Genomic DNA, 13,517 nt, shown 5'->3' on the forward strand with positions numbered 1-13,517 from the left:
AGGCTTTTTGATTAAGTGATGTATGTTTAAAATAGTTTGAAGGCAAATTCAATTTCTTTCCATTACCAATTGTCTTTCTGTGATTAAATAGAGAATTGGTCTTAAAAGACTGCATTTAACACTGAGTATTGAAGTAGTAATTAAAAGAAAAATTGAATTACTTCTATCTGCAAGAGTCAACTGTGATGAATGTGTGTTTGTTGACAAATATAAAGGTGATGTTTTCATTTATTACTGTTGACATGTTAATATTTTTCTTACTGTGCTGTGGCCAGACTGGACACCAAAGGTGAACAACTCAAACTACAGCAGTAGAAATAGCATATTGAAATACTTGCTACATCTGGGTATTATTCATTGAGATGCTGTGCATTTTTTTTTTCTTGTGTGTGTGATAACCTGCTAACTGTTCACTTCACAGTCGACCAGCAGTTGCATTAATTCGGAAATTAATAGCAGTCTTAGAATCTATTGAACGTCTACCTCTTCACTTGTATGACACACCAGGATCTACTTATAATCTTCAGGTAAATTTACAGTAATATCACACATTGTTGCATATTGTTACACAACTGAATAATTTACATGAATTTCAGGAAGAATTACACACATGAAATTTGGATGAAATACACTCTTGTAAATTGGATAGAGTGAAATAAATAACAATGTTCTTGGCATTTTATTGTTCTAATACCTTTCCTAAATGTTTGGATCTTCCTCTGCTTTCATTTACTTTCATACTGTGAAGTAAAAATGACAGTGAATTTTTTTTGTCCTTTAATGTTCTTTTCATGTAAGAATGAGTATCTTCATAACTAGATTGTAATTGAATCCAAAAAGAAGGGTTTGTTGAAGACAACTGTAAAACAAGTTCATTTATGATGCCTGAAGATGGGCTGTAATAGTTTAAAGGGCTCCTGTATGCCCAGTATGGTATCATCTCAGCTTAGTAGCTGATTAGTAGCTCATTGTAAAGGAAAGCTTCAATTTGAAGAAAAAAATGTATAATTTTTGGAATGTGTATGTGTGTACACACACACACACACACACACACACACACACATATATTGTATAAATATTACTGGAATTTCATGGAGTCATAGAGTGAGCTGACTTGTAAGGGACTTAAGAGGCTGTATAATTCCAACCCTCCCTGCTGTGGACCTGGTTATGTTCCACTAGATAAGGTTGTTCCTGATATTGATCACTTCCAGCAATGGCACATCCACAGCTTCTCTGGGCAACCACTTCCAGTGGCTTCCTACTCTCATGGAGAATTCCTTCCTAATATCAAATTGATACGTACCCTATTTTAGCTGAGAGCTATTATTCCTTGTCCCATCCCAGCATTACCTGATGAGGTAAAAAAGCTCCTCTTGGAGCTTTTGTGTAAGCTACATTTAGGGTCCCTAGAAGCTGCTGTAAAATCTCCTTGTAGCCTTCTCCAGACTGAACAACCTGCTCTCTCAGCCTCTCTTCACCGGCGGGGTGCTCCAGCCCTCTGATCATCCTCATGGCCCTCCTGTAGATTCAGTCCAACAGATCCATGTCCTTTTTAAGTTTGGGGACCCCAGAGCTGAACTCAGTATTCCAAGTTTTCTGTTATTACCATAGGTCTTAGTCAGTGTAATTTGGAAATTAAAACTGAACAGACGTGAAATATGAAAATATTCTCTGTTAGTTAACCTAGTTAGTTGGTTTATATGTTGCCTGTTATTGAAAAACTGTTGGGGCGACAAAAATGGAGCACCTTTTAAAGCACAAAATTAGAATATAGCATTTCGTAAATTGCGCAGAAATACATCTCTTAAGCCACTGGAATTACTGTAGTAGGATATATTGCTTTTCTTGAAACCACAAAACTTAAACAGTAAAGCCTGGATTAATGTTTAGCTACTCTTTCAGATACTGACAAGACGTTTGAGATTTCGTTTGGAACGTGCTTCAGGGGAAACATCCCTAATAGATCGAACTGGTAGAATGCTAAAGATGGAGCCGCTGGCAACTGTTGAATCTCTAGAACAGTATCTTCTGAAAATGGTGAGCAACGTACTATGCACACAGCTGAAAGGACTTGTTGCATTCTTCATCCTTAATTTTTTTATTTTATTTTTTTACATTTATATGTAGGTTGCGAAGCAGTGGTATGACTTTGATAGGGCTTCATTTGTTTTTGTACGAAAACTACGTGAAGGCCAAACATTTGTATTCAGGCACCAACACGATTTTGATGAAAATGGAATTATTCACTGGATTGGAACAAATGCAAAGTGAGTTTCTTTGTTTGTTTAAGCTAAATATTTGGAATTTCAATGTAATAAACAACATCCGGTGGGGGGAAAACGAAAATTCATAATGAAGTAAAATCTGTTACTTTTTTTTCTTTTTAAGAATGGGATTTATCTTTGCTTTTGCTATTGATCAGTGTAATTATTTTTGGCTCTTCTTGAATAATAGAAAAATGTATCTGAAGGCCACTTGAGAATTAGGGGTAAAATGAAGGTGTGGGAATGGTTGGATTTTTGTTAGTTGCTGTAGTAAAGTAAAGTATTTGGAACATTCTAAAGAAGTTTTTTAATTATCTAAAATGATATAAATTTTTGGTTTATAATAAACTGCTGTAATCAATAATTTACAGTTAAATGTTAGTGATACCTATGTTTTAATGTAAGTAATAATTGAACAGTACATTTCTCTTTTCAATATAGAACTGCATATGAGTGGGTAAATCCAGCAGCCTATGGGTTAGTAGTGGTTACATCCTCAGAAGGAAGAAATCTGCCTTATGGCCGTTTAGAAGACATCCTAAGCCGTGACAGTTCTGCTCTCAATTGTCATACTAATGATGATAAGAATGCTTGGTTTGCCATAGATCTTGGCCTTTGGGTTATACCATCAGCTTACACATTACGTCATGCTCGAGGTTATGGACGATCTGCTCTCAGAAATTGGGTTTTCCAGGTATCTAAGGATGGACAGAACTGGACTACTTTATATACTCATGTTGATGACTGTAGTCTCAACGAACCAGGGTATGTCAGTGCATTTTACTAGCTTTTTTTTTTTAATGAAATTGTGCTCAGTTAAAAACATGCTTGACTGTAATCTAATTTAATGTGTGCCGTGGATACAGTGTGTAGTTACATTAAGGGGTGGCCTAGATTATCAAGGATGGATTGGAAAATAAAGGATTCGTAAGTTCTATGTATGGTTCATGTAATGCCATTTATATTTGTTTGTCATTGTAAATTCGCTTTTTTCAATTTTTTATTTTTGTTTTTTGAGAAAATAGTAAAACCAGCACTCATCCAAAATTTGCTCCTAATGTTACTAAGTTTACTATCTCTTATGTTCTTGGCACCCTTTTGATTTTTATACATAAGTGATCACTGCCGTGATTTGTTTGATAATAATACCGAAGTGTTCTGTTTATTAAAAAGTAAATAAATGACAAAAATTCTCTTTCTACCCATACCTTTTTCTAACAAATTTGAAGGTCTACAGCAACATGGCCTTTAGATCCTCCAAAGGATGAGAAACAAGGTTGGAGGCATGTTAGAATAAAACAAATGGGAAAGAATGCCAGTGGGCAGACACACTACCTCTCCCTGTCTGGATTTGAACTTTATGGCACTGTGAATGGAGTATGTGAAGACCAGTTGGGTAAGCAAAGTATTGCGTATATCCTCTTTGTTCCCTTAAAATAGTAATGAACATGAAGTATACAAATAAGTGTAGAATAACCAGGTTGACTTTTGCATTGGAACTTGCTTATAAACAAACTCAAAATTATTCCCTGTTCAATATCGCTATACTTTTCCAGTCATTTAATTCTGATTTATATTTCATGAAGGAAAAGCTGCTAAAGAAGCTGAAGCAAATCTGCGAAGGCAGCGACGTCTGGTCCGTTCTCAAGTTTTGAAATACATGGTTCCAGGAGCTCGGGTAATCAGAGGGATTGATTGGAAATGGAGAGATCAGGATGGAAGCCCACAGGGTGAAGGCACTGTTACAGGAGAATTGCACAATGGTGAGTACAAATTGTCTGAATTTGTAGATCTCTGTAGCATGACTATTCAATATTTTATTTGCTATCTGTATATGGAATTGGTAACATCACAGTATTTCAACTGTGGTGTCTTAAGGAAGTTGATACTTTTGGGGAAGGGGTAGTTAAGTACTGTAACTGTAGTGGTCCATTTGTGAAATTCCATTTTAATGCATGGGAAAGAAATTGTTGTAAATGAACTTTAGTGGTTTGGAGTTTTTTTGTATTTCTTTGTTGTTTTTGGTTTTGTTCTTTGTTGCATTGACATTCATTACAAAGAAATAAAAATCTGCCAGGTCGGTTGACACTTAATGATTAATCAAGCTTTGAGGCTGCAAAATCTGTATTTACATTCTTCATTTCTTCTAGCTTAGCATTTGCAGTATTTTTCTTGACTTTTGTTGTATCCTGTACCTTTCCTGCCTTGCTAGCTTCATTGGGATTGAGTTCTTATTTTGTTGATTAAAAAAAAAATTAAATGAGGGATCAAAACTGAAACCCATAACAGCCAGGGGAGTCATTGCTCAAGAGGATGAGATATTGAGAGGTCAACAGAAGGGGCTGGACGTACTTTCCCAATTTCCCCCACCTTTACCCCTATTTTGATGTGCATAAGACTGACCTTGTTTCTGAAGCATTTTAAGTCATTCTTAGTCAGGTTTTTAGTTGTCATTTCTTAAAAAATTGAGCACTGTCCAAGATACAATGATCTAAAATGTCTTGAAAAATTGAGTCTTTTTAAAGCCATTCAGTGTAGCCTGTAAGGAACCATCCTATCATGTATAGCTGCACTCTCACTTTTAAGATATTAAATCTAATTCGCGAATAGTGTATTAACTAACTTAATGTTTTTTGTTCCTACATTCTGGTAAATTTTTCCCATTAAAGCATAGGTGAAATGAAGGTTCATTTGTCAAATGATGCCAAAGTGTGAAAAATCTGTCAGTGTTTTTTTAGTCCTGTCACAGCTGTCCTGCAAATAGAATTCAGAAATTAATATCCTGTTGGCTTTTCTGCAGTTATTAACATGTTTAGACAAATCTTGAGTTGTTTGGGAGCCACAATAATGCAGCAACAGGACTAAAAGAAACAAAGACATACTGCATATTTTAAAAAATTGTGCAGGTTTTGAACTGTTTGTGATTAATATTATAAAAGGAACTGCACAAAAAAGGAAGAGTAATTTAATGGTGCTTTTTCAGAATACCCAATCCCGGTACACATAAAGAGAAAAAATCATACTGTTGAACTGTGAGAAACTTTTTTTGTGAGTTTGGTAAGGAAGACCAGTAAAATGTAGGAAGATACCTAAGCTTTTCTTTGGCACATTTGTCTCTCAGAGCTACAGTGGTGTGAAACTAGTCAGATGTAGGTCATGTAGATGACGTAAAAAAGAAAAACGCTTGCGTAGGAATGTGATGAATAATTCTGGAGACTTTATCCATTTTTAAAACGTTCTTCCTCCAGAGTGATACTTCTAAACAGAAAAATGCCTATGATCTTCTATTTCAGTCTAAAGTGATGATGGAATTGATTAGAATAGTGGCACAAGATTTGGTAAAGTTAATGTACAGTAAGAAAAACTTGAAATAAGTGTTTTAGTTGACCGAGATTATAGTAGATATCAGACAAGCAAAAATATTTTTTTCCCCCATTTCTATTCTAGTGAGCTGAATTTTGTGTTATCCTTATCATTACAGCTTTAATATGTTTTCCTTCATTAAATGTTTTAAGATATTAAAGAGGAACTGCATCTCTTTTTAGTACTGTTTTGATCCCAGTGTAGTGTTTTTACTTTCTGTGAAAAGTATTCTTGCAACCCTGAAATAAGTAGTCCTTATCTGCTCTGAGACTTTTCCTGTGAGTAAGAAATGCCTGAGTTTCTAAATTATTGATTCAAAAAGCTGTGTATCATTAAACTCCTCTGTTCACTAAAAAGTACCAAATCCAAAAGGTAACCTATTTAATAAAATGCCCCTATGCAAGTATTGAAGGAAGAAAAACATAAAATGTTCATACAGGAATAACAGATTATTTCCAGATATTAATCAAGATATTTTGTTTCTGATGTTAGATAGTCTAATAAGAGAAATTTGAGTGAGAGATCCTACTAGGTCAGGTTCATTCCTGAAGCAAACTTTGCTTTTGGCTGCATTCTGGGATCCTGAAGATAGAAGCTGATCATGCTTGCTGCCTTAATTTTCACAATATGTTGCCAAATTGCATAACTGTTCTTCCTTTTTAATTGGCTTTAAGGGTTATTCAGTAATTTTATCAATTCAGTCGTGCAGCCCTTATGAGACGCTGATCCCACATTGTGGAGCTACTGTCTGACGCTCCTGTCTGCTTTCTGCTGGATCTCACAAACTCCTGTCCCTTTCCAGGCTGGATTGATGTCACCTGGGATGCTGGTGGCTCTAACTCTTACCGTATGGGCGCAGAAGGAAAGTTTGACCTCAAGCTTGCACCAGGGTACGACCCTGATTCAGCGGCATCACCCAAACCTGTTTCATCCACTGTTTCAGGCACAACGCAGTCATGGAGCAGCTTGGTGAAAAACAACTGTCCAGACAAGACGACTGCTGCTGCAGGCTCCTCAAGTAGAAAAGGAAGCAGCAGTTCTGTGTGTAGCGTGGCCAGTAGCAGCGACATCAGCTTGGGTTCGACCAAAATGGAGCGGAGATCAGAAAGTGTAATGGAACAAAATATAGTTTCAGGCACTGACGTCCACGAACCAATTGTTGTTCTGTCTTCCGCTGATAATGTACCTCAGGCTGAAGTAGGGTCATCTTCCAGTGCAAGCACCAGCACCTTAACAGCGGACATGGGAAATGAAAATGCAGAAAGGAAGTTAGGTCCTGATAATTCGATACGTACTCCTGGGGAGTCCAGTGCTATCTCCATGGGAATTGTTAGTGTAAGCTCTCCTGATGTTAGTTCAGTTTCTGAACTGACTAATAAAGAAGCAGCATCCCAACGACCTCTAAGCTCTTCAGCAAGTAACAGACTTTCAGTTAGCTCTTTGTTGGCTGCCGGGGCACCAATGAGCTCCAGTGCAAGTGTTCCTAACTTATCATCTCGAGAAACTTCAAGCCTGGAGTCTTTTGTACGAAGAGTGGCAAACATAGCACGTACCAACGCCACAAACAACATGAATTTAAGCCGAAGTAGCAGTGACAACAATACTAATACTCTGGGAAGAAACGTCATGAGTACCGCAAGTAAGTAAGAAGTATTTGCTTTTATAGTTTAAGCTTTTGTTGCTTCTTCGGCTTTCAGTAAAGGAGTTTGAATTCTGTTGGCCTAATGGAAATACATGGAGAGTAGCCTTGTTATTGTGCAGATTTACAGAACTGAGGAAGAGCTCACAAAGTTGTAGGTAATAGGAGAAGGTTCTGTGGCCATTTGATGTCAGATTGCACTGTAGTACCATCAAATAAATAATTGGAATTTGATGTCTATTTCATAATGAAGAACAAAAAGAGGGGCAGTGATAGCTTGTGCAGAGCATCTGCTCTGTGTAGAATTTGCACGTTCACCTTTTATCTTCCTGTTCCTGTTATGATTTTTATCATTTACCTGAGGAAAGGCAGGTTTTTCATATTTCATTTGAAATTCTTTCAATTCAAATTAATTTCCAATTGTTTGTCTAAATTAGGAATGAAGAGCAGAGTAGAAAGAAAAAGATATGAGACTGTCGTAATTCCCTGTTATTTAGCAGGCTGAGTCATCTACTGTACACTAATACTGTCCATATCTTCTATAAAAGCCATTGTCATTAAGCTTTACATTTAGCAAATCTCTCAGGCATGTTAATTTCACAGGTATATGTTATTAATGTCGTTTTAAATGGGGTTATGTACATGCTTTAACTTTTTCATGTTCTGACTCAGATTATATGTGGGATGAAGATATGAGCAGATAAACTATAAATTTATTATGAGTTCACTCTTTTTAATTATAAATATACTTCCATCTGAGATGTTACTTAACCAGCTTTTGTATTAGGTGTGAAGTTCAGTGTTTTGTGAGGTAGATGAGTTAGGAAAAGTAAAATTACCCTAGCCAGAAGGAAGCACTCTGTATTTTCTTGTTAAGATTTTATGCTTTCCTAAAATTTCTGTGCTTTCTTATTTAAAGATGTTATTTGCTTTTAGGGGTTTAATAAATGTTGATAGTGGGTGTTGCTTGTTTTTCGGTTTTTTGTTGGTTTTTTTTTTTTGAGGCAGGATTTTAAAATGTATTTATACATTTGTGTTATTATGATACTAGGAGAGAAAAAGGCTTGTTGCCTGCATTAGAAGTGTAAATAAAATAGCAAACAGAAAATTTCAGATTATCAGTTATGTTAGACAGATACTTGGTGCCTCTAATTCTGAAGTAATTATGTGATTAATAGTATATTAATTTCAGATTTCAAGCACGTTTGGTATAAAACCATGTTAAAGTTGGAAATAAGTACAGGGTTTTTTTGTTTTTTTGTTTTTTTTTTATGTATTCTTAATATTAACAATAAATTAATACTTCTAAGTTATCCCTGATGTGGGAATTATCTACAAATAGAAACTGTAATTGAGAACTTTTGTCCCAAAAAGAGATTAGATACTAAATTTGAGCAGTCTCACTAAAGTTATGTTGCTGCATTGCAAAAAGTGTTGGTTAAAAAACCTGTGAGCAAATTCAAATGTGTTGCAAATCATAATTAGTAATTTAAGTCTCTTTGGATTTGCTGTAGTAATTGCATTTGGAAACATTGGCATTTGTCAGGAATTAAATGGCAGCCAGCTTCTGTTTGTTCTTGAGATCCGAGCAAATGAAATGCTGGGCTTTTTATGTTTCTCTTGCTTGTAAGAGCAAAGAGTTTACTGTTATTAAAGTGGATGAAAGATGTGTATACTGAGCAACTGGCTGTCTAGTTCTTAATAGCAATGGAGGAAACATTCCATGCTTTCTTGTTTACAGAGATGAGAATATGGTTTGATAACTTAGTAAATCTAAATTTTGCTCTCTTCCTGCCCTCATATGGAACAAAAAAAGTCAAGTGCAGTGCCTGCCTTTGCTGGTTTTAGTTTGCATTTTTAAATTCTATTTACGTACTTACATTCTTACAACAGTATTTGACAAACAACAGAAATATATGGTGTTGGTTTTGTTTTTTACAATCAAAAAGCTTTCAGATGCCCTTGAGAGAAGAGTTCTGGTTTGCATTGTATTGTCTTTCAACAGTAGAAATGTTTGCAAATATCAGTAGTCTGAAATTTATTTTAGTTTTAGTTATTAGCAACACTTCAGTTGAGTAAGTGATACATTGATATATGGATAAGTTATTGCTTAGAATATATATATGTAGTATATATAGATAAATAGACAAGTTGTAATAACAAAAATGTTTACTTCTGAAACTGTAGAACTCATATTTGATAAATTTTAGAAAAAAATAGGTAGGAAAAAAATTACTCAGTAAATTTCAGACAACCCCTCAGATTTTCATATGCAAACGTGTGATTCACCATATTTGTTTGCAAATAAGAACGCAAGAAAATGTTCTTTAGATTGGTATGTAAATGCGTAATTATGCATAGGATTAATTTCTACCATTTCAGATCTGTACAGTATCTGAAATGCTTTCTGTTTATGGTGAATGGAATTCTGTTTCAGTCATTAGTCTAAAATGCATTTACTGTGTTATGTTTGAATGTGCAGTAAGGTAAATAATTAGTTGTTGCTTGCTTAATAAAAATCATCCAACGTGAATTACTAAGTTTTATTTTTCACAGTGCTGCTAGTACCTCATGAATATATGCACTAAGAATTGTGTGAGAGATAATAAGCCAGAGTTGCTTTAAGAATGTTAAGGAAAGTGCAAGAAAAAGTTTCCAATTTGTCATATGTTCTGTCCTTAATTCATTTATATATGGTTAAATTATTTGTGTAATTTCATTGATGTTAGAGGTTTAAGTAAAAATTAAGGCTTTAACTAATATTGAAGTAACATTTTTCAGGAATACTTTTCTTATGTTCGTGTAATTTTGGATTTACAATGGGGATTTGGGGATTTAAGTAATAATTTTGGTTGTTTTAACTGTACACAAGGGAATATGCTCAGATTATGGGCTTCTGCATTGTAGCAAGCACTTCTGCACTGGGAATTTATTCCCATTAAGTTATTCTTACTTGTAAAATACCACATTAGATAATTTTTCAGTCCAAAATATATTTTTCAACACATGACTCATGCATGTAAATTGTACTCTTCAAATCATCAAATCATTTATTTTATCTTACCATATCTTTATCTATAGCGTCTCCTCTTATGGGTGCACAAAGTTTTCCTAATCTGACTACAACTGGTACCACATCAACAGTGACCATGTCTACATCCAGTGTTACTAGCAGCAGCAATGTAGCTACAGCAACTACAGTTTTATCTGTTGGTCAGTCGCTTAGTAATACTCTAACTACTAGCCTAACATCAACATCTAGTGAGAGCGATACAGGGCAGGAAGCAGAATATTCTTTATATGGTAAGTTTCATTTTTAAATGAACGTAAACAGACTTCCCAGTAATGATTTTCCCATTCTTCCCATTGTTATGATTTTATTTTTTTTGTGTTTAGTAGCCTACTTACTGATAAGAGTTTGGAAGCTGAGTTGTTCATGTGTTAGTTCTGTAAAGCAGTACTTGAGGAAATATTACTTTGTTAGCATTATATTACTTATGATTTCAGGTTGTCTTAATTCAGCAATTTCTGTATCGCATGATGATTATTTATGCTTTGGTTTAATTGGGGCACTTAATCTTTACCTTAATAAAATTGTCTTGGTTTTTAATGTAGTATGCATATCAGCTACCACTTAAAATCACAGTGTTCGTTCTCATTTAACATGCTACATGCTCATTATGAGGTACATTCTAGTACTCATTGAAAAATATCCAGTTGTTTGACATGCTGTATACTAAAAATTGTGTCTGAGGTTCCAAGTGTCTCCAGACCATACTAATTGAAAGAAATTGGAAAGAACACAGAAATGAAATTGATGCAAAGAATAGAATTGTGATTTGAGGAACAAAATTGAAAGTTGCATGGAATTTATATGCTAAATACAGGCATTAGGATGGAAGTTATTTGTAGGATATGAATGCTGTGAAAGAGAACTGTAGTTAACTAGGCTGAATGATAAAATCAACGAATGAAGTTGATGAAGTCAAGAAAAATTTTAACTAGATGCAGTGAAGCTCATTGGATTGAGAGAGATTATTGAAAAAAGAGATACATGAATTGTGTAAAAACTTGGTTGAATGAGCAATTAGAAGTTGTGTTTTATTTTGTTGCCTATCAAGAAGTCTGTTCTGACTGCTCACAAATTAGCAGGGCCTTGGAATTGAGCCACTTGGAGTTGGTTAAGATACCTACATATTCCATCTCCATTTATTCCTTTAAATGTTGATATTTTCATCAGATTACAAGTCTTAAAATATAAACAACTGAACACATCTTTTCAGAAGTTATATTAGAGAGTCTGTTGGGGACTTTGCAACAGTTCAAAAAGGGTATTTGAACAGTTTATATAGAAAAATGCAGTATTTCTGTATCATAGTCTGCTTTGGATCACTGTGAATTTCTTTTCTGTTTTTGTTTATCTGGGGGAAATCCTGGTTTTTAAGTCTTACTACTAAGTGTGTGAAATTGAACTTTGTATCTAACTTCAGCTTTTAGTTACAGAAATTAACCTGCTTTTAAAACTAAATATAGAATCAGACAAAATAAACAGGTGTAGTAATTTTTACATTCTTTCATAATTTAAAATCAGTGGAATTATAACATGCTTGATAAAAACAAATGAAAAACAGCACTTTCTGGTTATTCTTATTTATACTATGTTATAGGCTTCATTTGTTAGATATACTATATCAGTAGTGGTTTAATTCTCTTTCTTGTTTTTGTGAGGATTGTTTTTTCAGTCTTCTCAATGTTAAAGTCTTTACATTTTCTTAATTTGTCTTTAAAAGAGATCTTTTATTTTGCAATTATATATATTTATATATATATATTATAGATTTTCTGGATAGCTGTCGAGCTAGTACTCTGTTGGCAGAGTTAGATGATGATGAGGATCTACCTGAACCAGATGAAGAAGATGATGAAAATGAAGACGATAACCAAGAAGATCAAGAATATGAAGAAGTTATGGTACTGTATACTTATTTACCTTAATGAGCTATGCTAACAGGTGCATTAAAAATACAGATACTTTTGGCAATATGGAGTCTTAGCTAGATATTCTTTAAGGTCCCTTTCATCTCAAATCATTCTGATTCTAATTGAAACATGCATTCAAATTTGGGACTAAATTGGAGAGTTTCTTAAGGATCTATTTCTTTACTGTATAGCTGACTGAGCACTGCCACATATCACCCAGAGAAGTAGTGAAGTCTACCTCCTTAAGTTTCTTGGGCCACCTGCTCTGGGTGACCCTGCAGGAAATTAGTCTCGTGGATCTTAGCTTTATTATTATGAGTCCTGGTGCTTTATTTGGTTATGCTGTGTTATGATGAATGCTTGGTCTTCTGTCTCCATTGAAGTTGAACTGAATGAGTACTGAAAGAGGAAAAATATAGGACTTCACTGATGTTAGTTTAATACTTGTTACATAAATGTAAATATTTATGAAACTATATGAGCTTCCCCTTCTTAATATGCTGGAATTGTAAGCATTTTAACCAAAACATTTAGCATTTTTACATATTTTGATTATGCTTTTCATGGAAATTCAAGTATGTCACCAAATATTTAATCTATCTTCTGCACAAGTTGCTAATTTAAGAATAGGTAAGCCAGTACTATTTAAAAGGGGCTACGATGCAAACCATAAGCACAATTTATTGTCGATCGCTTCACAGAATTGTTTAAATTAAGTTGTTACTGTTTTTCATGGGAAGAAATAGGAATGGTAAGTTAGACTTTGGTTAAGATCCCAAGAACCAGAACTGCAAAAGAAAATGTTCCTTTGCTGGGTTCTCATTCCTACTCTATGTCATTCTTCTCATTGAGCTGAACAGTTTAAAGGCTTGTTTAAAAAATAAATAAATAAATCATAAATAGTTACTATTGCAAAGGCTTGTTGAAAATCTTCCTGCCATACTAGTTACAGTATTTTGGTGTTTGATTTCATTAATGGATAAAACACATGCTCATTATATAGTATCGTATTTATATATTTACAAAAAACCCTACTGTATTCAGAAAAGTTAATGAATTTATTTTGACAGTGTTGATTTGAGTCTTTGATACTCCAAAGTTTGTGCAATACACAGAATATCTACCTCAAATTTGCCGATGGTGAATCTCCTTATGTCATTTGGTGCTTGACAAAAATGTTCATTTTTGCCAGAAATTGTGAAGATACCTTTTCTAAGTTTAGCCTACCAGTGCAGGTTTCTGTACGTTAGTGGTTCTGATTGATTCCT

The 13,517-nt window shown here is 34.4% G+C and overlaps 1 protein-coding gene across 8 annotated transcripts in view; it reads left to right on the forward strand.

Annotated features, from left to right (window-relative positions):
• The window catches only part of HECTD1 (HECT domain E3 ubiquitin protein ligase 1), a 57,582-nt gene that overhangs the window by 30,784 nt on the left and 13,281 nt on the right, over positions 1–13,517 (forward strand). For 2 of the 8 annotated variants that reach the window (XM_072337519.1, XM_072337516.1), the window contains exons 19-27: positions 422–527; positions 1,906–2,040; positions 2,131–2,270; positions 2,709–3,032; positions 3,497–3,663; positions 3,854–4,030; positions 6,433–7,269; positions 10,351–10,572; positions 12,107–12,240. In XM_072337519.1, the coding sequence (XP_072193620.1) occupies positions 422–527; positions 1,906–2,040; positions 2,131–2,270; positions 2,709–3,032; positions 3,497–3,663; positions 3,854–4,030; positions 6,433–7,269; positions 10,351–10,572; positions 12,107–12,240 (2,242 nt within the window). Of the gene's footprint in view, positions 1–421; positions 528–1,893; positions 2,041–2,130; positions 2,271–2,708; positions 3,033–3,496; positions 3,664–3,853; positions 4,031–6,432; positions 7,270–10,350; positions 10,573–12,106; positions 12,241–13,517 lie in introns of all 8 variants that reach the window. The other 6 variants (XM_072337522.1, XM_072337521.1, XM_072337517.1 and 3 more) reach the window with 4 other exon arrangements.

Source organism: Excalfactoria chinensis, chromosome 5 (genome assembly GCF_039878825.1).
Source record: "Excalfactoria chinensis isolate bCotChi1 chromosome 5, bCotChi1.hap2, whole genome shotgun sequence".
Taxonomy (NCBI): domain Eukaryota; kingdom Metazoa; phylum Chordata; class Aves; order Galliformes; family Phasianidae; genus Excalfactoria; species Excalfactoria chinensis.